Here is a 26020-nt window from a genome sequence, read left to right as displayed (position 1 = left end):
TAACTATGGATACCTGGAAAGTATAGCCACAGGATTTGAAATATTCTGGTTTTTAAGGTATTAATACAGTGAAATTTCTTTTTCATTCACAGTGGTTTACTTTGCAGAGTGAGTGCAGGAAATGATATGGCATGCCTCACTACTGATTTGCTTGCTGCTCTTGGCAAAATGGAACCTGTCTTTACTCCTTTGGTGTTAGCTTTTCGCTACTGGGCTAAGGTACGTGGAACCGAAGGGAAAAGTACTTAATATTTAGATAACTAAGGCTTTTTCTTACACAAATATATAACATAAATCATAGTGTTGTGGGGACAAAATAGTTATCTCTGCTGGACAGAAAGTGGTATGGCAGGTTCTGATAATGGAATGAAAATAAAGTTTCACAGGCATGTGGAGTTATTTATAGTTTTAGATTATTATAGTTCATTCTCTTTTATGCCATGTAGAAGTATTCTCTTATATCTACACTCAGGTTTTCACTCTTACTGTAAGTTAAAGTTGTAAGGTTGTAAGATATGGTTATGCAAATTAAGATTCTTGTGTTTGCATGTTTCTTTTCCAGTTTCTGTCTTAGAATATTATTCTCTTTCCTCTTAAATTGTTGATAACCTGCTGCAGTTTTTAAATGGGAAACTGCTAAGATTTAAGTATCTGAGTTTCCTAAATTAGAATTAACTTACATTATTAAAGGCTGTACTTCCCCCTCTGCTCCCCCCTTCTACCCTTGGAGGTAGCAAGAAGTGGTAATTACCAGTATCAGTCCAAATGGCAAGAGAGAGAAATTTTAGCTTTTTTGTATACTGTTCATCAGTACAGTATTCATTACTTATTAGACTAGTAATGAGTAAATTCTCTGTCTTACACAAAGAAAATGAATTAAAGGGATAGTGGTGGAATGATAACTTGAGAACAAAAACAGACAGAGGATTCTTTTTAAATATTTTGCCTCAACTTTTGATTGGGGGAATCTCCCCATAGTTGGGGCAGAACCAGCTGAATGGAACAGCTTAAAAAATAACACACCATCAGAAGCCTAAAGTTGGGGTGTCTTCATATGTAAGGCCTTTGTGTTTGTTATTCCCTTCATCTAAAATGTTCTTACCCCTACATATCCATGGGTTAGGAAAATCCCCTGGAGAAGGGAATGGCTACCCACTCCAGTATTCTGGCCTGGAGAATTCCATGGACAGAGGAGCCTGGCAGGCTATAGTCCATGGGGTTGCAAAGAGTGGGACACAACAGCGATTTTCACTTTTTCCACATATCCAGAATGGTTCACTCTCTTACTTTTTTTCAAGTTTCTCCTCAAATTTCATCTTACCAGAGTTTCCTGGTCCACCCTGTATAAAATAGCATTGTCTCCATCACTCTCTCTGCCTTTTCCTTTTTAAATTTTTTTCTTATCATTTCTTACTACCTGCCATACATATATTCATGTATTATTTATAATTTGTTTTCTCCTATGAAATTATAAGCACTGTGAGGATAGGAATTTTAGTCTGTTTAATTATTCATGGCTGGTCCCAATGTTTCTCATTTTCCTGTGCCAGCTCAGAGTAGGCATTTAATAAATATTTGTTGAATACATGAACTAGTTCTTCAAAAAGATTTTTAACTCTTGGAAGTGACTGGGAGAGGTGAACCAGTCTAAATAAAATAAAAGCAAGTGTAATATATGTAAGATATCATCATAAGAAAGGCTAATATATTGTGACCATGTAGGGTTTATTTTAGGAATATAACAGTAGTTTAATATCAGGAAATCTGGTAACATAATGTATTATATTAACAGTTTGAAGTGGAATTAACATCATAGATGCTGATAAGGCATCAGTTCAGTTTAGTTCAGTCCCTCAGTCGTGTCCGACTCTTTGCGACCCCATGAATCGCAGCACGCCAGGCCTCCTGTCCATCACCAACTGCCAGAGTTCACTCAGACTCATGTCCATCGAGTCAGTGATGCCATCCAGCCATCTCATTCTCTGTCGTCCCCTTCTCCTCCTGCACCCAATCCCTCCCAGCATCAGAGTCTTTTCCAGTGAGTTAACTCTTTGCATGAGGTGGCCAAAGTACTGGAGTTTCAGCTTTAGCATCATTCCTTCCAAAGAAATCCCAGGGCTGATCTCCTTCAGAATGGACTGGTTGGATCTCCTTGCAGTCCACGGGACTCTCAAGTCTTCTCCAACACCACAGTTCAAAAGCATCAATTCTTTGGCGCTTTGCCTTCTTCACAGTCCAACTCTCACATCCATATGTGACCACAGGAAAAACCATAGCCTTGATTAGACGGACCTTAGTCAGCAAAGTAATGTCTCTGCTTTTAAATATACTGTCTAGGTTGGTCATAACTTTTCTTCCAAGGAGTAAGCGTCTTTTAATTTCATGGCTGCAATCACCATCTGCAGCCCCCAAAAATAAAATCTGACACTGTTTCCACTGTTTCCCCATCTATTTCCCATGAAGTGATGGGACCAGATGCCATGATCTTTGTTTTCTGAATGTTGATCTTGAAGCCAACTTTTTCACTCTCCTCTTTCACTTTCATCAGGAGGCTTTTTAGTTCCTCTTCACTTTCTGCCATAAGAGTGGTGTCATCTGCATATCTGAGGTTATTGATATTTCTCCCAGCAATCTTGATTCCCGCTTGTGTTTCTTCCAGTCCAGCGTTTCTCATGATGTACTCTGCATATAAGTTAAATAAGCAAAAAAAAAAAAAAGTTAAATAAGCAGGGTGATAATATACAGCCTTGACGTAGCTTCCTTAAAAAAAATTCTTAAGTAAACTAGAAATGGAACTTAATGACTGTTTTCTAAAACCCCCAAACAAAACAGAAGCAAACACCATCAAAAAGGTGAATTGCTCAAGCCATCTGTGTTAAAATAAGGAATATTACAGAGATGTTCACCAATGATGTTATACATTGTTTTGGAGATTTTTTTTTTAAAAAAATGCAGCAAGGAAAGAAGACAAAGTAATGAATGTAAATATTGGAAAAACAAAATGCTCTTTTTGCTAATGATATGATTGTATACCTAGAAAACTCAGGTTAAAAACTACTAGAATTTGTGATGACTAAATACAATATAAATGTATAAAAATCAGTAGCTTTTCTCTGTCATAAAAATAACCTTATAGAATAGACATAGGGAACAATATTACCTCATGACAGTGATACAAATTATAAAATACTAAGGAATAAATTTAATTAGAAAGGTACAGGAAGATAATTATTGAATGGTGAAAACAAACTCTCAGCAAATTTATTTTTTGAGAAAACATTTGTTAAATGCTTCCTGTGTGCTACATACTGTTCTTAGGTGCTGGAAACATCTAACATGATGAACTGAGTCCTTCTGTCGTGAAGCTTACATACTTGTGGAAGAATCAGACAAATATATAAACAAATATATAAATAACACAATATGTGGTAGAAGTTACTGCCATTAAAATGAGATGGTGTGTTAAGAGTGTGACATTTCATTGGATGGCAGGGAAGTCTCTTTGAGGAGGTGGTATATAAACTCAGACCAATGTAACTAGCCACTTGAACATCTGCGGGAGTAGCATCCAAGGGATAGCTCGTACAGAGCCTTGAAGGTGAGAATGAACTCTTGAGAAGCAGAACAAGGCAAGAGTGGCTGGAATGAAGCGAGTTAAGAGTGGAAGTTGTAGTGGAGAGGTCAGGCAGGTACTTCCAGTGGTAAGGAACTTGTATTTTAATTGCAGTGGGAAGGCATAGGATGAGTTGCGTAAGCAGTGTGTGACTTGATGTGATTTCTGTTTGGAGAAGGTCTTTCTGGGGTAAAGAGTAGTAATAGGGAACCAGTTGAACAGGATTTTGTGGTAGAGTAGCTGGAGAGGATAATGACCTGTGTTAGGTTAGTGAATATAAGATGATGGCATTTGGTTCCATCACTTCATGGCAAATAGATGGGGAAAGATGGAAACAGTGACAGACTTTATTTGGGGGGGCTCCAAAATCGCTGCAGATGGTGACTGCAGCCATGGAATTAAAAGGCGCTTCCTCCTTGGAAGAAAAGTTATGATCAACCTAGACAGCATATTAAAAAGCGGAGACAACTTTGGTTTTTCCATTAGTCATGTATGGATGTGAGAGTTGGACTATAAAGAAAGCTGAGTGCCAAAGAATTGATGCTTTTGAACTGTGGTGTTGGAGAAGACTCTTGAGAGTCCCTTGGACTGCAAGGAGATCCAACCAATCCATCCTGAAGGAAATCAGTCCTGAATATTCATTGGAAGGACTGATGCTGAAGCTGAAACTCAAGTGCTTTGGCCACCTCATGCAAAAAGCTGACTCATTTGAAAAGACCCTGATGCTGGGAATGATTGAAGGTGGGAGGAGAGGGGATGACAGAGGATGAGATGGTTGGATGGCATCTCCGACTCAATGGACATGAGTTTGAGTAAGCTCCGGGAGTTAGTGATGGACAGGGAAGCCTGGCGTACTGCAGTCCATGGGGTCACAAAGAATCACACACGACTGAGTGACTGAACTGAACTGAGACAGATTTGGGATAACTTTTATTAGTAGGACTGGCAGAGGTAAATGACATAAGAGTTAAGGGAAACGCTGAGTGATGACAACTCTTAAATTTTTGGAAAATGCAAAGATACTAAGTTTTTGGATAGAGAGATGATATCCCTGAAATGTATAATCTTCTTAAATTAATTTTCAAGTGTACAGTAGTTTAAATTAGAATCACCAAGAATTTTGTAAAAAATTATAAGATAATCCTTTAACTTAGTATGGAAGAATAAATGTTTGAGAGGAGCCAAAATAATTCAGAAAAAGAAAACTAGTGGAAGAAGATGTACTTTACCTTATAAAACTGCTTTAGTCAAGTGTATACCATTGGCATAGGGATAGACAAATAGATCTGTGGGGCAGAATAGAAAGCCCAGAAGTAAATCCTAGTGTAAATGAAATTTTAGTCTATGAAAAAACAAAATATTTCATTTCAGTGAGAAAACAATGGTTTTTTAATAAATGGTGCTGTCACAACGCATCTTTCTTAAAGAAAATAATGTTGGACCCTTAGCACACTAAATGCAAAAATAAATTCCACTTAAATGAAAATTCAGAATTTTAGAAGAAAATTTAAGAGTATATGTATATAACTTGTGTATTGGAGAAATCTTTTCACCGTGGTAGGAAACCTAGAAGCTATAAGCATCTTTAACTATATAAACATTAGTATATTTTATAGGGTAAAAGTACCATAAATAATGCCAAAGCAGATTAGGAAAAATAACATTTTTCAAATGTATATAACATATATAAAGGGTTATTTCTATAATGTGAAAAGAGCACATACAAATTGATATGTATTGTTGGAAACATAAAAATTGGCAAAAGACTTAGTAGTTCAGAAAAGAGCAAATTCAGATCGTTAGTAAATACATGAAAATTTGCGTAACCTAGTAGCACAAGGAAATGCAAATTGAAGTAACTATTAGATATTACATCTCACCCATCCTGTTGATAAATTTTTTAAAAACTGATAATACCTATACACCTGAAACTACACAACTTTGTAATTCAACTATATTTTAATTAAAAAAAAAAACAACTGGTAACACCTAGTGTTGGAAACCATGTGTATACATTCTTGTTACAGATGAAAAGAGGAAATTTTACACTGATTCTTAAAAACAGTATTATCTATTAGAATTTTAATATATCACATTTTAAAATCCATCAAACACTTCCCTGGTAATATAGCGCATAGAAATGAGCACCAGCACTCAGGAAAATGTAGAAGAATAAATACTACAGTATTGTTTTAAAGTGGCAAAAACTGGGAACAAAATGTAAAAGTCCTTGAGTGGGGGAACTATTGAATAACCATCCAGACCATAGTCTATAATTTAATCATTTAAAAGGATACATTAGACATATGCTAATTGACTAAGGGGCTTCCCAGGTGGCTTGGTGGTGAAGAGTCTGCCTGCCAACACAGGAGACGTAGGAGACACAGTTCAATCCCTGGGTTGGGAATATCCTCTGGAGGAGAAAATGGCAGCCCATTGCAGTATTCTTGCCTGGAAAATCTCATGAACAGAGAAGCCTGGCAGGCTATATTCCATAGGGTCTCTCTTGCAAAGGGCTGAACATGACTTAGCAACTGAGCACACAATTGACTAACAGGAACTTTCTTGGTGCATTGTTAAGGAAGAATTATAAAATACAAAGAGATACCTGTAATACACAATTTTAGTAAAACAGTGACAAAAATTATAAAATCCTCCCTGTATTTATATAGAAAATATATGTATATTTTTGTATGGTTGAGTATATAAAAAGGCATGGAAGAGTACATAGAAGATTGTTAACATTGAGACAGAAGTAGGAAATATGAAAATAATATTTTTTAAAGATGTCCGCAATAAAAGCACTATGGGTGATATTCCATTTAACTAAAAAATATACGTCTTCATTTGCAATAAGGAAATGAGTTGATACCAATTTATAAATCAGGGTGGTATGATTTCAAGTAATTCCTTATATTTTCCATTATTTGAACTTTTAACAATGATTATGGAAGGAAATAAAAGCTGCTTTTATTTTGAGGGGAACAGAAAGAAAGTTAAATGGTGGTTCTTTTTTCTCCTCTTCATTTTGCAGTTGTGCTATATTGACTCCCAAACTGATGGTGGAATCCCTTCCTACTGTTTTGCTTTAATGGTGATGTTTTTTCTACAACAAAGAAAACCCCCTCTTCTTCCTTGCTTACTTGGAAGTTGGGTAAGCATGAGTGTGTAACATGTATGTGTGTGTATGTATGTATGTGTGTATGTATGTAGTTTACTATTGCAGAGTACTCTGTTCATACATTTAAAGCTGGATTTCTGGTTTGTCTATTTGTTCATCTTGTTTTTTTCTTTTAATAATTTTTTCACTATCAATCTGGAATGCCTTTTTATATAGATTGAAGGCTTTGACCCAAAAAGAATGGATGACTTTCAGCTGAAGGGCATAGTAGAAGAGAAGTTTGTGAAGTGGGAATATAATTCAAGTAGTGCAACTGAGAGAAACTCAATTGCTGAGGAAAACAAAGCTAAGGCAGACCAGCCAAAAGATGATACCAAGAAGACAGAAACAACTAACCAAAGTAATGCCAGGAAGGAAAAATACGGCAAAGTAAGCTTATTTTGTTTTTGGTTTTGGCTTTTCTATCTGTAGAATTTGTGATGCCTTTGATTAAAGCTATTTTAATAGTAGATTGACTGACTGACCTTAAGTAAGCCTCTTGGCCTCATTTTCCTCATCTGTAAAGTGAGGGGTTGATCTGGTTTAGTTTTTCAGTACCAAGATTCTTTAATGAATTCATACCTCATTTTGAAAGACTAGTATTGTTTGAATCATATCAAGGTAATTTTTTGTATCCTTTTCATTTAGATAGAAAAATTTTCCTTTAGTGATGGGCTATGACCAAAGCTTTAGTATATGATTATACTGATTATGTTGCCAGATTGGTGGGTAAATGAAGACCTTATGCTTCTTTAGAGGGTGGCTTGCTTATTTAATCATTCAGCATTCATTTATTAAGGACCAGCTATGTCCCTGGCATTATCTTGAGTGTGAGATAACCCAAGATGAATATTCATGGATGATTATGTCCTCTAAAAGTGTGTAATCTTCTAAAGTAGACAGACACGTTATTACAAAAATTACATTACAGATATCATTGCTTTAACTATACTGAATTATATGTAGTTCCCTAAACTCATATTCAAGTCTTCCACTTTCCTAGACTACCTTCTACCCTTTATTTAAATCAGCAGTACTCCCAGCTAATGATTTTGCTTATTGCTTCTCTTAGAAAACTGAAGCAATGAAAAGAGAACTTCCCATTCCTACCACCAGCTCCCACTCTTTGCACTCACATATTCTGCCTTGCTACCTACTTTCATAAAGGAACTTTCCCTGTTGTTGTCTGAAGTCATTTTCTTAACTTGTGTATTTAGTCTCATCTTTTCTTGTCTATTTTAGAACACTGCCCTAGCAATTCTATCCTAGGTTACCAATTTTTCATTCTCTATTGAATCATACATGCTTTTATTTCTCCCACTTGAAAGAAAAATCTTGCTACCACTTCCCTTCCCAGCTATTTCCTTGCTCCCTTTTGAAGAAAACCTTGAAAGAATTGTTTATGTATACTATTTCCCAGTTTCTCTGTCTCGTAATTCACTCTACTCAGGCTTTGATCCCCATCAATCTACCAAAACTTGTATCATCAGTGTCCTGTGCATGGCTAAATCCAATAGTCATTTCTTAATTTTTATCTTTTTTAATTTGTCAGCAGCATTTGCCAGTTGATCATTTCCTTCTCTAAAAAATTTATTAACTTGACTTTAAGCATACCACACCCATGACTGGTTATTCCTCCTCAGTCTCTTTGTTGGTTCCTCCTTTCCTCTCCAATCACTTTAATGTTCTTGATCCCTCTTTTTTCTGTGTCTACACTCCCTTGATGATCTCATCCAATCCCATGGATTACTTCTCTCTTTCATACCCCATACCAAGCCTATCAGGAAATCCTGTCATCTCTACTTCAAAATAAATCCACAGTTTGGCCACCTCCCCTGTTACCATCTTGATCCTAGCCATATGATCTTTGGCCTGGATTACTACCACAGCCTCATAATTTTCCTTCAATTTACCCTTCCTTCTCCATTTTATAGTCTGTTCTCAACACAACAATCAGAATTGTTTTTCTAAAACTTAAGTCAGATCATGCCCTTCTCCTACCCCACCCTCCAGTTGCCCCTCATTTAATTTAGAATAAAGGCCAAAGAGTTCTTACTGATTAGCTGTTTCCTTCTCTCTCTGCCACACTAGTTTTCTTTTTAAAACTATTTACACTACTACTTTATCCTACTTTAGTGTGTTTGCTCTGTTTCCTGTTCTTAGAATACTTTTTCTTTTTTCAAATCAAACCTTCTCAACAAGTCCTATCCCGACCACTGTATTTTAACAATGAAATTTCCTGCTTCCATATCCCATCTCCTTTAGTAAACATGCTCAACTTTTTCTTATTTCCACAACACTTTTCTTCTTCTAATTTACTGTGTAGTTTACTTAAGTTTGTTGTTTATTATCTTCTAGTTTACTCTAGACTGTAAACTAAGGCAAAAAACTTTGTTGTTGTTTTTTTTTTTTCATGGGTATATCCCCAGTGCATGGCACAGAGTAGGCACTCAGTGAATAGTTGTAGAATGGAATGAGTGAATGACTGTTTTGTGCTTTTTTATACCTTAGTGGTCACTTTTAGCCAGCATTCATCTAGCTAATTGCTTTAGAATTCTCATACTACCTTTTCTGTTAAGACCCCTCTGATTTAGAGGTCCATTTTAACTTATAGCCTTTACTGTAAATGTTAAATGGTCTCTTCCTCTCCCAATGGTCTGTGAAATAGGACCTTACCTTGTTTAAGTGGCACTATGCAATAATGATATTTTTGGGCTCCAAAATCACTGCAGATGGTGACTGCAGCCATGAAATTAAAAGACGCTTATTCCTTGGAAGAAAAGTTATGACCAACCTAGATAGCATATTCAAAAGCAGAGACATTACTTTGCCAACAAAGGTCCGTCTAGTCAAGGCTATGGTTTTTCCAGTGGTCATGTATGGATGTGAGAGTTGGATTGTGAAGAAAGCTGAGCACCGAAGAACTGATGCTTTTGGAGAAGACTCTTGAGAGTCCCTTGGACTGCAAGGAGATCCAACCAGTCCATTCTGAAGGAGATCAGCCCTGGGATTTCTTTGGAGGGAATGATGCTAAAGCTGAAACTCCAGTACTTTGGCCACCTCATGAGAAGAGTTGACTCATTGGAAAAGACTCTGATGCTGGGAGGGATTGAGGGCAGGAGGAGAAGGGGACGACAGAGGATGAGATGGCTGGATGGCATCACTGACTTGATGGACTCGAGTCTGAGTGAACTCCAGGAGTTGGTGATGGACAGGGAGGCCTGGCGTGCTGCGATTCATGGGGTCACAAAGAGTCAGACACAACTGAGTGACTAAACTGAACTGATGCAATAATGATTGGCAGCATGGACCCACGTGGTCCTGAGTCACATCCAACATCATAGTTGTTGAATTAATAGTTATTTATGTGTAGCACTTAGAAGAGTGAGTGATGCATGGTTTACATGGGAGCTCCTGTTATTTTTTTGTTTGTTTCTTTCATCTTCAGCACAGTGCTGTGGACTTCAGTTCAGTTCAGTTCAGTCGCTCAGTCGTGTCCGACTCTTTGCGACCCCATGAATCGCAGCACGCCAGGCCTCCCTGTCCATCACCAACTCCCGGAGTTCACTCAGATTTACAGCCATCAAGTCAGTGATGCCATCCAGCCATCTCATCCTCTGTTGTCCCCTTCTCCTCCCGCCCCCAATCCCTCCCAGCATCAGAGTCTTTTCCAATGAGTCAACTCTTCGCGGGTTCTAAAATGTTTGTTGAATTAAGGAATTAGCTTTTGAAAACCCTGGGCCTTTAGATAGATTGTATAAGTAATTGCTGTAATGGAAGAGTTATAGTAGTTGTTATACAATGGTTAGCAACCTCGGCTGCACAGGAGAATCACTTAGGAAGGAAGCTTTAAAAATCTCTGTCCATTAAGTCACAGTCTTGGAAAGGGTAAGGGAGATGGGAATGGAGTCAAACTAAAATTAGTGAATTTTAGTGCTCTTAGTGTGATTCTAATGTGCAGCCACGGTTGAGAATCACTGGTTTAGTGGAAAGAACACAAAATTCTAGGAGTTACTAATCTGGGACACTGTGTTCCCAGCTGTGCCACAAATTGGTTTTTGGCAACTAACCCCTTTATGCCTCAGTTTTTGAAAAGGTAATCCATTTCTAAGGTCTTTTCAAGTTGAAAATTAAGTGATTCTGTAGTTTTGTGAAGCTTAAAGGTATTTTTTTCTTTTCTAGTCTCCTTTAACATTGGAAACACCAAATCGGGTGTCCCTGGGACAGTTATGGTTAGAGCTGCTAAAATTTTACACACTGGATTTTGCTTTGGAGGAATATGTCATATGTGTACGAATAAAAGATATTTTAACAAGAGAAAACAAAAACTGGCCTAAAAGGCGGATAGCCATTGAAGGTGAGATGATATGTTATATTTCATTTGGAGAATTTTTGTGTGTTTGCTACTCATTATCTATTTCTTTTTAAAAAATTAATTTATTTGTTTTTGGCTGTGCTAGGTCTTCATTGCTATGCACAGGCTTTGTCTAGTTGCAGCGAGTAGGGGCTGCTCTCTGTTGTGATGCGAAGCTGTGGCTTTTCTTGTTGGGGAGCATGAGGGCATGCAGGCTTCAGTAGTTGCAACTCATGGGCTCTTGGAACACTGGCTCAGTAGTTGTGATGCAGGGACTTAGTTGCTCCACAGCATGTGGAATCTTCCCGGACCAGGGATTGAATGCATGTCCCCTGCCTCGGCAGATGAATTCTTAACCACTAGACAACCAGGGAAGCCCCCTCATCATCTGTTTCTAAAATAGTATTATATATAAATTTTATCCTTTCATTTTGTAGCACTATTTGCCACCAGGTTGTCACTAAATATTTTGGATAAATTCTTTATTAAGTCCATGATAGCTTTATAGGATTAATGCTTATTTGAAAGTTTCCAGTCTGTAAATATTATAATGCCTAGGGTTGTTAGCTTATTTACATACCTTTATTTTTAATTGTAAAAGTTTCAAATATAGAAAAATAGAATAGCTATATAAATAAATAATACAGCTTTGAATATATTTGTGCCATAAAATTATGTTAAAGTATAATTTTAAAACTCAGTTTTTCATTGTCTTGTAAAGTACCTCATCTGTTAAATGTGGCTAAGCTAAAGGAGAAAAGAACAATTGATACTGACAAATAAGCTTTCATATGAAGTCTCAAGAACATTAAGATAGAAATTAATAGTAAATATTGACAAATAGTAAATAATAATAATATGGCTTCCACATTCTTAATAAAAAAATTTAAATTCTATAACATTTTGCTCATCTTTTATAGATAGGAAATTGAATTTCTGTCATCATTTTGTTAGTCTGTTCAGACTGCACATTCTTCTGTTCCCTTCATCCTCTGTATGTATGCCTTTTCTACTGTCAGTTGGACCTACAGATATTCTCATGCACTCACATCTTTTACTCTCTTACATATGGTAAATAAAAGAGGTCTGAAGTCTGCAACCATCATAATTTCTCTGCCTTTTTTTCCCCTAGAAAAGGGAAAGAGGCTAGGTAAAGCTTTTTAAAGCCTATGGATTTAGATAACAGTAAAAAAAAAAAAGTAACAGATGCCCCAACCTTAATAATATGAATCCTGGCCTATTATTAATCCTCTTACTTAATGATCTTCAGTAGTGGAGAAAATGTGTATTGTCTTTTGGGTGGCATCATTCTTTTTTCCTGGGGCGTATTTGTATTAAGGCTTATAAAATCCAAACACCCATAAACATTTTGAGAATTCCGTTCTATGTTCCTAGTAATGAGGATTAAAATCCAAACACCCATAAACATTTTGAGAATTCCGTTCTACGTTCCTAGTAATGAGGATTCAGTTGTCACAAACATTTTCAGCATGGACATTTTAGACTGGATCAGAATCGAACTTTTGGTTTAATCTTTACATTTAGGTTTCTTTCTACTTTTCTTTCTATTATTTCTCTTTCTTTCTGTCTTTAATTTTCTGATTATTACTGAAGTTAATCTTAAAATAAGCATAACTTGAAGCCTTGAGAGTTAGGTTGTATGTTATTTGTTTAAATTGCAAGGAGTATATAACTAAAGAATACTATGACAGGAGATGAAAATTATTAATAAAATAGGTCCTGGAGCTTGAAAAATTTCACTCTTAAGACTGTACAGTGAAACATGTTAGCTTAGCTTTTTCTACCAATTTCATCACTGCAATTTTGTAATTACTAAGTTGGCCTCCTCAGCCATTCTGTCGTTAATTATCTTATTTTATTCTTTTCTCTCTTTTTTTTTTAGTTTTTTATTTTATGATAGAAACAGAAGAAAGACTTTGCTTTTTCATTTCCAGTTAGCAGGAACTCTCACTGGGAGTTTACGTTAGAAAAATTGTGGGGGAAACGTACTCTGCTGACAGTGTAGCTGTTCGTTTATTAGTTTGTTAGTAAATACTTAGCTACTGACCATTTTCTTTTTTACTAGATCCATTTTCAATCAAGAGGAATGTTGCACGGAGCTTAAACAGCCAGCTTGTCTATGAATATGTTGTAGAGAGATTCAGGGCAGCTTATCGTTACTTTGCCTGTCCTCAGAAGAAGGGTGGAAATAAATCTACAGTGGATTCCATGAAAAAAGAGAAGGGGAAAATAAGCAGTAAGAAACCAGTGAAGACTGAAACTGTGGCATCCAGTTGTTGCACTCTACTTGGGGAAAGCACAGAAAAAGTAAATGCAGGAAGAGGTCAACCTGATAAATATGAAATGGAAGGTACATCACAGCGATGTATTACTGAAGCTGATAATTTGTTGGTAAATGAACTAGATTTGGCTGAACGTGGACAGGAATCTTCATCTCTTTCTGCCGGTGAAAACAGTGAATTAGAGCCCAAGTCAATTAAAAATCAAGATGTTTTAGCACCTTCAGAAACTTGTTTTAAAAAGGATTTCAGCCAGTATAATTGCATTGATTATAAATCCCCTGAACCAGATGAATCTTCTGGTACAGACTGTAAGTCAAATTTAGAAACAGAACATTCACATCAGATTGTGTGCACTGACACATCTGCTACCTCTTGCAACTGCAAAGCTACAGAAGATGCTTCTGACCCTAATGATGATGATAACCACCCCATCCAGGAATTATATTATGTGTTTGATAAGTTTATTTTAACCTCTGGCAAGGTAGGATACAGTTTGTAAACACTCTGTAAGAGTGTATGACTCTGTATTTATGGTTTTTAGATTCAGAAGTGTAAAAATAGCTTCTGTGATGTTAGACTGCTTTTGGAATGGTATTTTGGTATATATGTTTTTTTTGTGTGTTTTTTTTTTTTTTACTTTTTGTGTATTTGCCTTATAAGAATGTACATGAAACCCTGAAAAGCACTCTTTTTTCTGGTTGGTGTGCTTAACTTTCTCATATATGAAAGGATTTGTTACAAAAGTGAGTTTGGTAAAGGCAGCATAAATTTTAAGTTTTGTTGCCTTTTTATAGGTGTGATTATATTTCCTTCTACAAAGGAGAACACAGTGTAAACTTTAATAGTATTTTAAAGTTTTTTTGATGAGGCCCAGGAGTTGTTCTATAAACTTAACTAAAGATAGTTGAGTTAAAACTATGTAAGGTCAGGAACCAAAAAAAAAGAAAAAATTCAGAACCTGTGTCTGCCACTGAGCTTCTCTTTGGATTTTGGCACTTTTCTCATGAGTCTTTAACTTTTCTACTTTTAAAGTGGGATAGTCTGAACTTTAACTTGATGAATTACAGAAAATAAGCTACTTTGTAACAGAAAATAATTACTTTATGAATAAAAGTTTTAGCTAAGTTTTACATTGCTTCAAGTGCAGGGTATGTAACTGAACATATTATCAGCACCTACTGTGAAAAAAATGATTATATAGATAGTGTATAAATCAAATAGAATACAAAAGACCCTGAAAAGTCATCAAGTTTTATTGTTTGATCAACAATTATTTATTAACAAGCTTTAAAAATTTTAACCTAATTACTAAACTATGTATTTTCATCCTTTTTAAGGATACTCTGTCCCATTTTGTTTAGGTGTAGTATTTAGGGCATGCTGCTGCTGCTGCTGCTGCTAAGTCGCTTCAGTCGTGTCCAACTCTGTGCGACCCCAGAGACGGCAGCCCACCAGGCTCCCCCGTCCCTGGGATTCTCCAGGCAAGAACACTGGAGTGGCTTACCATTTCCTTTCCCAATGCATGAAAGTGAAAAGTGAAAGTGAAGTCGCTCAGTCTTGTCCGACTCTTAGCGACCCCATGGACTGCAGCCTACCAGGCTCCTCTGTCCATGGGATTTTCCAGGCAAGAGTACTGGAGTGGGTTGCCATTATAATGGGCTGTTAAAAAGATAAAATAAATGGCAGATTTTTAGAAGAGCCTCTTAATAATATAACTGCAGCTTACATTTCTTATGCTTTTTTTTTCTGGAAACTTAGGGTAACTATTTCTCCGATTTTATTTCTCCCTGTATTTATCTGTAACATATTTTTAGAATTTTCTGGTAAATATATCATTTTCATAAAGGTTTTAAAGCTGATAAAAATTTCTTTGGCACTAGGAGCACAGTATTCTCACAAATACAAATTTCTGTGTATATTTTGCTAGGTAACTGTCCAGACTAATGCTGGAGAAAGAAGCTAAGTTCCTAAGCATATTACAATAAAGAAAAGAGTAGTGCTCTTCCTTAATCATATTTTTTTTTACTCCAAGCTTGGATTTTTACTGTTTTGGTTTCCTGTCTGGTAGTCCATTGGAATATATTTAAAATGGTATTGACAGGGTTTGAAAGTTAAGTTTGTGGTTATTGCCTAAGAATTGTTTCTTGTATGTAGTTACTTTTAGTGTTCAGCCCTTTAGTTTGTTTTCTTGAGTACCATGTTAATGTAATAAATTGAACCAACTAGTCAAGGTTCTATAATTTATTGACTCTAAAGATAGAAGATGTTTAGAGTGAAATGAAAGGTGCCACTTGAACTTTCTTTATAATCTAGTTTGTTAAGGACCATAATAGATTAAAATGTGATGCATACATTTCATTTTGGGAGCTGATCAAACGCTTTGAATTAACCTGTTGCTTTTGTATCTCCTGCTATTTCCTTTATCCTTCATTTTCAGGTAAATCTAATCCTTGGTAATATCATTTTAGTGAAGAAGAAAATGTTGGCTCAAAGTATGTTTATTTACATTTAATACTGAATTTCATTAATACGCTTTTTTTTTTTTTAGCCTCTTGAAAGTGCAGGCTATCAGACTGAGTTACAAAACAAGTTTCTTTTTGTACTACTTTGTAAGTGATTATGAAGTCCCTCAATAGCTTGTTTGATTATTAGATTTTTTTTTTAACCTTTGTATAGCCGCCAACAATAGTATGCAGCATCTGCAAAAAGGATGGCCATTCAAAAAATGATTGCCCAGAGGATTTCAGGAAAATTGATTTAAAACCTCTACCACCAATGACAAATCGATTTCGGGAAATACTTGATTTAGTATGTAAAAGATGTTTTGGTAAGTCTTTTATTACTAGAGCTACTTACTGAGAGTAGATTATTTTTTTAATTTTGGATATTTATTTATTTTTTTACTTGAAAACAGTTTGCTTACATTTTGTTTGAGTAGAGTTTCTAAATAGTTTAGACACCAACCACATATATTTATTAACTGCTTACTAAATGCCAAAGGGAATGCAGAGTCCATAGTGTTGCTTTTAAGGAGGCTTAGCGTCTAGATTTGTGCTTCTAGTTTGATGGTCACTAGATATATGTGGCTATTTTAGTTCAGTTCAGTCGCTTAGTCGTGTCCGACTCTTTGTGACCCCATGAACCATAGCAAGCCAGGCCTCCCTGTCCATCACCAACTCCCAGAGTCCACCAAAACCCATGTCCATCTAGTTGGTGATGCCATCCAACCATCTCATCCTCTGTCATCCCCTTCTCCTCCTGCCCTCAATCCCTCCCAGCATCAGAGTCTTTTCAAATGAGTCAGCTCTTCATATCAGGTGGCCAAAGTGTTGGAATTTCAGCTTCAGCATCAGTCCTTCCAATGAACACCCAGGACTGATCTCCTTTAGGATGGACTGGTTGGATCTGCTTGCAGTCCAAGGGACTCTCAAGAGTCTTCTCCAACACCACAGTTCAGACGCATCAATTCTTCAGCGCTCAGCTTTCTTTTTAGTCCAACTCTCACATCCATACATGACTACTGGAAAAACCTTAGCCTTGACTAGATGGACCTCTGTTGGCAAAGTAATGTCTCTGTGTTTTTAATATGCTGTCTAGGTTGGTCATAACTTTCCTTCCAAGGGGTAAGAGTCTCTTAATTTCATGGCTGCAATCACCATCTGCAGTGATTTTGGAGCCCAGAAAAATAAAATCAGCCACCGTTTCCCAATCTATTTGCCATGAAGTGATGGGACCGGATGCCATCATCTTGGTTTTCTGAATGTTGAGCTTTAAGCCAACTTCTTCACTCATCTCTTTCACTTTGATCAAGAGGTTCTTTCGTTCTTCACTTTCTGCCATAAGGGTGGTGTCATCTGCATATCTGAGATTATTGATATTTCTCCCAGCAATCTTGATTCCAGCTTGTGCTTCTTCCAGCTCAGCATTTCTCCTGATGTACTCTGCATAGAAGTTAAATAAGCAGGGTGACAATATACAGCCTTGACGTACTCCTTTTCCTATTTGGAACCAGTCTGTTGTTTTATTGTTCCATGTCCAGTTCTAACTATTGCTTCCTGACCTACATACACGTTTCTCAAGAGGTAGGTCCTGTGGTCTGATATTCCCATCTCTTTGAGAATTTTCCACAGTTTGTAGTGATCCACACAGTCAAAGGCTTTGGCATAGTCAATAAAGCAGAAATAGATGTTTTTCTGGAACTCTCTTGCTTTTTCTATGATCGAGCGGATGTTGGCAATTTGATCTCTGGTTCCTCTGCCGTTTGTAAAACCAGCTTGAAAATCAGGAAGTTCATGGTTCACGTATTGCTGAAGCCTGGCTTGAAGAATTTTTAGCATTAGTTTACTAGCATGTGAGATGAGTGCAATTGTGCGGTAGTTTGAGCATTTTTTGGCATTGCCTTTCTTTGGGATTGGAATGAAAACTGACCTTTTCCAATCCTGTGGCCACTGCTGAGTTTTCCAAATGTGCTGGCATATTAAGTGCAGCACTTTCGCAGCATCATCTTCCAGTACTTGAAATAGCTCAACTGGAATTCCATCACCTACACTAGCTTTGTTTGTAGTGATGCTTTCTAAGGCCCACTTGACTTCACATTCCAGGATGTCTGGCTCTAGGTGAGTGATCACACCATCGTGATTATCTGGGTCTGAAGATCTTTTTTGTACAGTTCTTCTGTGTATCTGTGCCACCTCTTCTTAATATCTTCTGCTTCTGTTAGGTCCAGACCATTTCTGTCCTTTATCGAGCCCATCTTTGCATGAAATGTTCCCTTGGTATCTCTAATTTTCTTGAAGAGATCTCTGCTGCTGCTGCTACTAAGTCTCTTCAGTTGTGTCAGACTCTGTGCAACCCCATAGATGGCAGCCCACCAGGCTCCCCTGTCCCTGGGTTTCTCCAGGCAAGAACCCTGGAGTGGGTTGCCATTTCCTTCCCCAATACATGAAAGTGAAAAATGAAAGTGAAGTCTCTCTGTCGTGTCCGACTCTTAGCGACCTCATGGATTGCAGCCCACCAGGCTCCTCCGTCCATGGGATTTTCCAGGCCAAGAGTACTGGAGTGGGGTGCCATTGCCTTTTCCAATAGTCTTTCCCATTCTATTGTTTTCCTCTGTTTCTTTGCATTGATCGCTGAGGAAGGCTTTCTTATCTCTCCTTGCTATTCTTTGGAACTCTGCATTCAAATGGGTATATCTTTCCTTTGCTTCTTTGCTTTTCGCTTCCCTTTTCACAGTTCTTTGTGGCTATTTAAATTAACTAAAATAAATAATTCAGCTCCTCAGTTAAACTAGGACACTTCAAGTACTGATGTGTACCAGCCTGCCTGTAGCTGCTACATGTGGCTAGTGGCTACTACATTGGACAGTCTGGTTAGAGAACATTGCTGTCATTGCAGTTTTCTTGCCCAGTGTTGCTCTAAATGGATGTATAAGACATGTATGAAACTTGCCATAATTGCAACCAGGATGCAATACTAATACTACCAAATACAAAATACAAAATACAAAATAATACAAAATACCACCTTTAGTATGCCTTAATTGCAACCAGGATGCAATACTAATACTACCAAATACAAAATACCAAATACAAAATACAAAATACTACAAAATACTACCTTTTGTAGTAGTGGTAAACAAAATGCAGTTGAAATGCAATTAATTTTTCAGTGGAGTGGATCAGAAAAAGTAGAATTAATGATGTGACATTTGAGATGGAATGCATTTTCAGACATAGGAGATTATGTATAAAAGCATGGAGTGTATACTTTGGGATAATAATGGTCTTACATTTAGTACAGTAAAAGAAAGGTAATAGTGGGAGATAAGGCTGTAAAGATTTGAGTAAAGCCTTACATGCCATTTTCAACAAACATTTATGGTATACCTGGAATAACTTTCACTTGGCCAACATTTTTAAGTACTTGCTGTATTCCACGTAAGATCAAGTTTCTGATGTCATAACATTTAGTTCTCCATTTTAATCTCCCCCTTCTTCTCTTCCCTGTCTTCATCTCCTGCCACACAACTACTTATCTGCTTTTTGTCACTGTAGATTAATTTTTATTTTTCTGCAGTTCTGAGTAAATAGAATTACATGGAATGTGTTCTTTGTTTTTTTTTTGGTGAAGGGATCTAGCTTCTTTCACTTAGCATAATTATTTTGAGATTCATCTGTGTTGTGGTGTTGTAGTGTATATCATTGGTTCATTATTCTTTTTTATTGCTAAGTTGTGTTCTGTTGTGTGTATGTGTGCATACTTAGTCACTTCAGTCATATCCAACTCTGTGCAACCCTGTGGACTATAGCCTGCCAGGCTCCTCTGTCCATGGGATTCTCCAGGCAAGAATACTGGAGTGGTTGCCATGCCCTCCACCAGGCATAAGAGATGTGGGTTCAATCCCTGGGGGATCTTCCCCACCCAGGGAGTGAATCTGCATTTCCTGCTTTGCAGGCAAATTCTTTACTGCTGAGCCACAAGGGAAACCTCTCTGTTGGGTGACTATACCACATTTTGTTTAACATTCACTTGTTGGTGAATTTTTTGTTTGTTTCTAAAGTCTGGCTATTATAACTAAATCTCCTATGCGCATTCATGTATGAGTCTAAGTATGGACATATGCTATAATTTCTTTTGGATAAATAGCCAGGAGTTGAAAGGCTGAACCATGGCACATTCTTCCTTCAGTTCAGTTCAGTCACTCAGTCGTGTCCGACTCTTTGCGACCCCATGAATCGCAGCACGCCAGGCCTCCCTGTCCAGCACCAACTCCTGGAGTTCATTCAGACTCAACGTCCATCGAGTCAGTAATCCCATCCAGCCATCTCATCCTCGGTCGTCCGCTTCTCCTGCTGCCCCCAATCCCTCCCAGCATCAGAGTCTTTTCCAATGAGTCAACTCTTCGCATGAGGTGGCCAAAGTACTGGAGTTTCAGCTTTAGCATCATTCCTTGCAAAGAAATCCCAGGGCTGATCTCCTTCAGAATGGACTGGTTGGATCTCCTTGCAGTCCAAGGCACTCTCAAGAGTATTCTCCAACACCACAGTTCAAACGCATCAATTGTTTGACGCTCAGCCTTCTTCACAGTCCAACTCTCACATCCATACATGACTACTGGAAAAACCATAGCCTTGGCTAGACGGACCTTAGTCGGCAAAGGAAATATCTCTGCTTTTGAATATGCTATCTCGGTTGGTCATAACTTTTCTTCCTAGGAGTAAGCGTCTTTTAATTTCATGGCTGCAGTCACCATCTGCAGTGATTTTGGAGCCCAAAAAAATAAAGTCTGACACTGTTTCCATCGTTTCCCCATCTATTTCCCATGAAGTGATGGGACCGGATGCCATGATCTTTATTTTCTGAATGTTGATCTTGAAGCCAACTTTTTCACTCTCCACTTTCACTTTCATCAAGAGGCTTTTTAAGTTCCTCTTCACTTTCTGCCATAAGGGTGGTGTCATCTGCATATCTGAGGTTATTGATATTTCTCCTGGCAATCTTGATTCCAGTTTGTGTTTCTTCCAGCCCAGTGTTTCTCATGATGTACTCTGCATAGAAGTTAAATAAGCAGGGTGACAATATACAGGCTTGACGTACTCCTTTTCCTATTTGGAACCAGTCTGTTGTTCCATGTCCAGTTCTAACTGTTGCTTCCTGACCTGCATACAGATTTCTCAAGAGGCAGGTCAGGTGGTCTGGTATTCCCATTTCTCTCAGAATTTTCCACAGTTTATTGTGATCCACACAGTCAAAGGCTTTGGCATAGTCAATAAAGCAGAAAGATGTTTTTCTGGAACTCTCTTGCTTTTTCGATGATCCAGCAAATGTTGGCAATTTGATCTCTGATTCCTCTGCCTTTTCTAAAACCAGCTTGAACATCAGGAAGTTCATGGTTCACATGTTGCTGAAGCCTGGCTTGGAGAATTTTGAGCATTACTTTACTATCATGTGAGATGAGTGCAATTGTGCAGTAGTTTGAGCATTCTAAAAAGTCTTGTAGGTCTTCATAGAACCGTTCAGCTTCTTCAGCATTACTGGTTGGAGCATAGACTTGAATTACCGTGATATTGAATGGTTTGCCTTGAAAACAAACAGAGATCATTCTGTCGTTTTTGAGATTGCATCCAAGTACTGCATTTCGGACTCTTTTGTTGACCATGATGGCTACTCCATTTCTTCTAAGGGATTCCTGCCCACAGTAGTAGATATAATGGTTATCTGAGTTAAATTCACCCATTCCAGTCCATCTTAGTTTGCTGATTCCTAGAATGTCGGCGTTCACTCTTGCCATCTCCTGTTTGACCATTTCCAATTTGCCTTGATTCATGGACCTGACATTCCAGGTTCCTATGCAATATTGCTCTTTACAGCATCGGACCTTGCTTCTGTCACCAGTCACATCCACAGCTGGGTATTGCTTTTGCTTTGGCTCCATCCCTTCTTTCTGGAGTTACTTCTCCACTGATCTCCAGTAGCATATTGGGCACCTGCTGACCTGGGGAGTTCCTCTTTCAGTATCCTATCATTTTGCCTTTTCATACTGTTCATGGAGTTCTCAAGGCAAGAATACTGAAGTGGTTTGCCATTCCCTTCTCCAGTGGACCACATTCTATCAGACCTCTCCACCAGGACCCGCCTGTCTTGGGTTGCCCCGCGGGCGTGGCTTAGTTTCATTGAGTTAGGCAAGGCTGCGGTCCTAGTGTGATTAGATTGACGAGTTTTCTGTGAGTATGGTTTCAGTGTATCTGCCCTCTGATGCCCTCTTGCAACACCTACCATCTTACTTGGGTTTCTCTTACCTTGGGCGTGGGGTATCTCTTCACAGCTGCTCCAGCAAAGCACAGCCGCTGCTCCTTACCTTGGATGAGGGATATTCACTACATTTTTTTCCATTGCATTTGTTTTTATTTATTATTGTTTATTTATCTCAATATGGACTCATGGATGTTTTATATTTGGGGGTATAATCCAATGCTACTACTTAATCCAATAGTACAATTTTTGTTGCCCAGATTGTTCCAGATTTTGGCTACTGGGAGTACTTTTTTTGACTCCTGTGACCCTTTGATACTCCAGTCTGTGTGGAGTTTTTGTTGTTGTTAGTTTCTTCCTTTGTAGTTTATCACTTCCTACTTTCTCGCCTCGAAAGATACTTTAGGATTGTCATGTAAATTTCTGCTCCAGTCCTAGAATTAGGTGTTTTCCCAAAGAGCCCTATGGTTCCTTTATTGGAGAATGGTTTCAGAAACCAAGATCTGGGTGTTAGAGTGCTTGTTATTACTAGGTGGTGGTGTTTCTAGATCCTCTCCAAGCAAGAAAATTTGTGTGTATACCAACCCACGTATGTACACATATTCTCTGTGACCATCTTAACCTTTATCAAGCTAAGTATGAGTTTGGACTGATGTCTCCAACTGTAATACATTACCATGTGGCTCTTTCTAGCCTCCTTTTTCTGCCTATCTGTAAATCTCCAACTCTTAACAGGGAGAAACCTGGCTCCCACCATGTGCCACCCATTTATTTAATTGCTCCATTTAAGTACACATATATAGCATCATCAGAACTGTTATCCTGTACCCCAGTGGAAAGCAACTTTATTGATACAGTGCTTATGTGCAGTTCCTTTAACCTTTAGTCTTAAAAGACTCCACTTAGTTTTGAAGTTATTTAGATTAGCACTGTTTCCCCCCACTCCCTTGAGTGAAGTTTTCTTATACATTTATAATACAGCAGGATTCTTTTGCTATAGACTACATTCCATCCTGAGATTCCCTGACCTCCTAGATGATTTTTTAAAATTTGCTTACCGTAAAATTGACTCTTTCTTTGTACTGCAAAGTTCTGTGGGTGTTTACAAGTGCATCATGTCATATATTACCATTAGAGTATCTACAGAATAGTTTCTCCACTCTTAAAAACCACCTGTATTTCAGCTATTCAGCTTGCAACCATTGATGCTGCATTTGTTTTTCAAAAGTTGAATATTAGTTTAATTCTTTACCGTATTAACTCTTTGAGTCTAGGAAAAATTTATTTGGAAAAATAAATAAGATGAATATAAATGAAATAACTGGAAAACTGAAAGTATAAACTGACAAGAACGAAGGAACGAAGGTTTGGAGAAGGAAGGAATGAAGGTTTGGAGAATGAAGGAAATTTAGTTAAGGAGAGGTGATTGAAGGCTATGATTGGTCAGAGCAGCTTATAAGGAAGATAGGAGTCTTGACCAGGCATTTGAGGAAACTGTTAGATTTAATTGAATTGGATATCTAGTGTAACTATGAGAATAGTCTTAATAGAAGGGAAAAAAACAGCATGTATACGGGAGAAAGTGGATTGTATGACAAAATATTAAATAATTTGTAGAAGAAACTGTCTTGTAGCTGTTTCATAGGGGAAATGGTCATGTGAAATATACATAGATCTATGAAATTATTTTTCTGCACTTTCTCTGCACCGTCCTTCCCAGTAACATTTATGATTTTAATGTCAGAAAAGTCAAAAAATTATGAAGAAAAATGAAATGTTTAGGGTAAAAAATTGAAAACATTTTCATATTTCATTTTCCTTACTTTTCTTTTTCCTTTTTTTTTTAACTTAGATGAATTGTCACCACCTTTTTCTGAACAACACAACAGGGAACAAATTTTAATTGGCTTGGAAAAGTTTATTCAAAAAGAATATGATGGTATGTTGTATGTCAAAATTGATTGCTTTCATTATTGTAGTCACCTGGTTTGAGTTTCATTCATTTGTATAAAAGAGTTTATTGCTTCATTCATCTGTTTGAAAGTATATCGCATGTTATGTGTTAGGTACTATTCAAGTTGCTGGGGATACAGTGCTAATAAAAGAAGTGAAGCTTGCTTTCATTAAGCTTATATTATTATATTAACATGGGTGACAGATAATCAACTGGCAAGTAAATAACAACATCAGGAAACAATAAATAACTGGTAAATACAGAGGTTAAAAGGATAGTGATGAGTTATTATGGTAGTTATCTCTGGTAAGGTGACACTTGAGCAAAGCCGTGAGTAATATGAAGGAGCAAGTCACTATGAATATTTAAGGAGAGAACATTCTAGAAAGGAGGAGTATTAAGTGCAAATATATCATGACTGAATTATGTTTGACATGCTTGAAAGTCAGTGTGACTTGAGTGGAGTATGTGAAGTACATTGTCTAGAAAATTGAGGTCAGAAAGTTAACCTAGATTTTAGATAATGAGTCTTACAGATGTTGAGAAGGACTTTAAATTTTATTTTGAATGTCTCATGAGAAGCTTCTAGAGGGTCTTAACACATAAGACCTGATCTGAAAGATCCATAGGTCCATAGGGATAGAACCAAACAGAACATTGAGAAAGCTGTTGCATAAGTTCAGATGAGACATAATAGTGATTTAAAAGAGTCAATGAGAAACAAATTGAAGATATATTTTGAATGTAGAGTCAACGGGATTTGTTGATGTGATACGTGTTAGATGTGAGAAAAAGAAAGGAGTCAAGGACAGTTTCAAAGTTTTTCATTCACTCTTTGGATGGTGCTATTAAACTGAGATGACAGAAAATATCAAGAGCAGGTTTTGGGCATGGGGTAAAGAATCAAGAGTTCTATGGTCATATATTTGAGAAAAGGATAAAGAGTTGATACATAATTAGAATGAACTTATATCTTTACAAGGTGATCTGTTTTGTGCTACAAGTTTCTAGTTTTTAATTATATTTTGCTAGTGTATATTGACCAAATCTAAGTTCCTATTATATTAAACCCATGCACATTTTTATCTGCTGATGAATGTAGGTTCTTGTATGTCTCTCAGCTGTCATTGATTTCAAGTAGGGCCTCAGAACTGAATAGGAGGATTAAGTTTTGAAAATATAGAATTTGTTATCTAAATGTACAGGCTATAAGAGTTAATAGGGAGAATAATCTAATCCTGGTAAGCCACAACTTGTTTGAAGTAGCAACTGTTACTGAGTGACACTGAGCATGAAGGAGATGGTAAGAATAAACGTCGACATCCTAGGAATCAGTGAACTAAAATGGATGGGAATGGGTGAACTTAATTCAGATGACCATTATATCTACTCCTGTGGGCAAGAATTTCATAGAAGAAACGGAGTAGCGCCCATAATCAACAAAAGAGTCTGAAATACAGTACTTGAGTGCAGCCTCAAAAATGACAATAATCTTGGTTTCTTTCTAAAGGAAGCCATTCAACATCACAGTAATCCAAGTCTATGCCCCTACCACTGATGCTGAAGAAGCTGAAGTTGATCAGTTCTATGAAGACCTAGAAAACCTCCTAGAACTAACACCTAAAAAAGCTGTTCTATTCATCATCAGGGATTGAAATGCAAAAGTAGAAAGTCAAGATATACCTGGAGTAACAGGCAAGTTTGGCCTTGGAGAACAAAATGAAGCAAAGCAAAGGTTAACTGAATTCTGCCAAGAAAATGCATTTAGTCATAGCAAATACCCTTTTTCAACAACACAAGAGACGACTTTACACATGGACATCACCAAATGGTCAATACTGAAATCAAATAGATTACTTTCTTTGTCACCGAAGATGGAGAAGCT

The 26020-nt window shown here is 37.3% G+C and overlaps 2 protein-coding genes across 19 annotated transcripts in view; one reads left to right on the top strand and one right to left on the bottom strand.

Annotated features, from left to right (window-relative positions):
* The window catches only part of SCP2 (sterol carrier protein 2), a 981293-nt gene that overhangs the window by 619113 nt on the left and 336160 nt on the right, over positions 1 to 26020 (bottom strand). The gene's annotated exons all lie outside the window — the stretch shown is intronic.
* TUT4 (terminal uridylyl transferase 4) overlaps positions 1 to 26020 on the top strand; it is a 135960-nt gene that overhangs the window by 72708 nt on the left and 37232 nt on the right. For all 18 annotated transcript variants that reach the window (XM_069591736.1, XM_069591797.1, XM_069591787.1 and 15 more), the window contains exons 10-16: positions 93 to 219; positions 6648 to 6767; positions 6951 to 7163; positions 10956 to 11130; positions 13214 to 13911; positions 16107 to 16257; positions 24034 to 24120. In XM_069591736.1, coding sequence (XP_069447837.1) covers positions 93 to 219; positions 6648 to 6767; positions 6951 to 7163; positions 10956 to 11130; positions 13214 to 13911; positions 16107 to 16257; positions 24034 to 24120 — 1571 coding nt within the window. The remainder of the gene's footprint in view (positions 1 to 92; positions 220 to 6647; positions 6768 to 6950; positions 7164 to 10955; positions 11131 to 13213; positions 13912 to 16106; positions 16258 to 24033; positions 24121 to 26020) is intronic.

This window comes from Ovis canadensis, chromosome 1 (genome assembly GCF_042477335.2).
Source record: "Ovis canadensis isolate MfBH-ARS-UI-01 breed Bighorn chromosome 1, ARS-UI_OviCan_v2, whole genome shotgun sequence".
Classification (NCBI taxonomy): Eukaryota; Metazoa; Chordata; class Mammalia; order Artiodactyla; family Bovidae; genus Ovis; species Ovis canadensis.
This window is presented reverse-complemented; position numbering and strand designations above follow the sequence as displayed.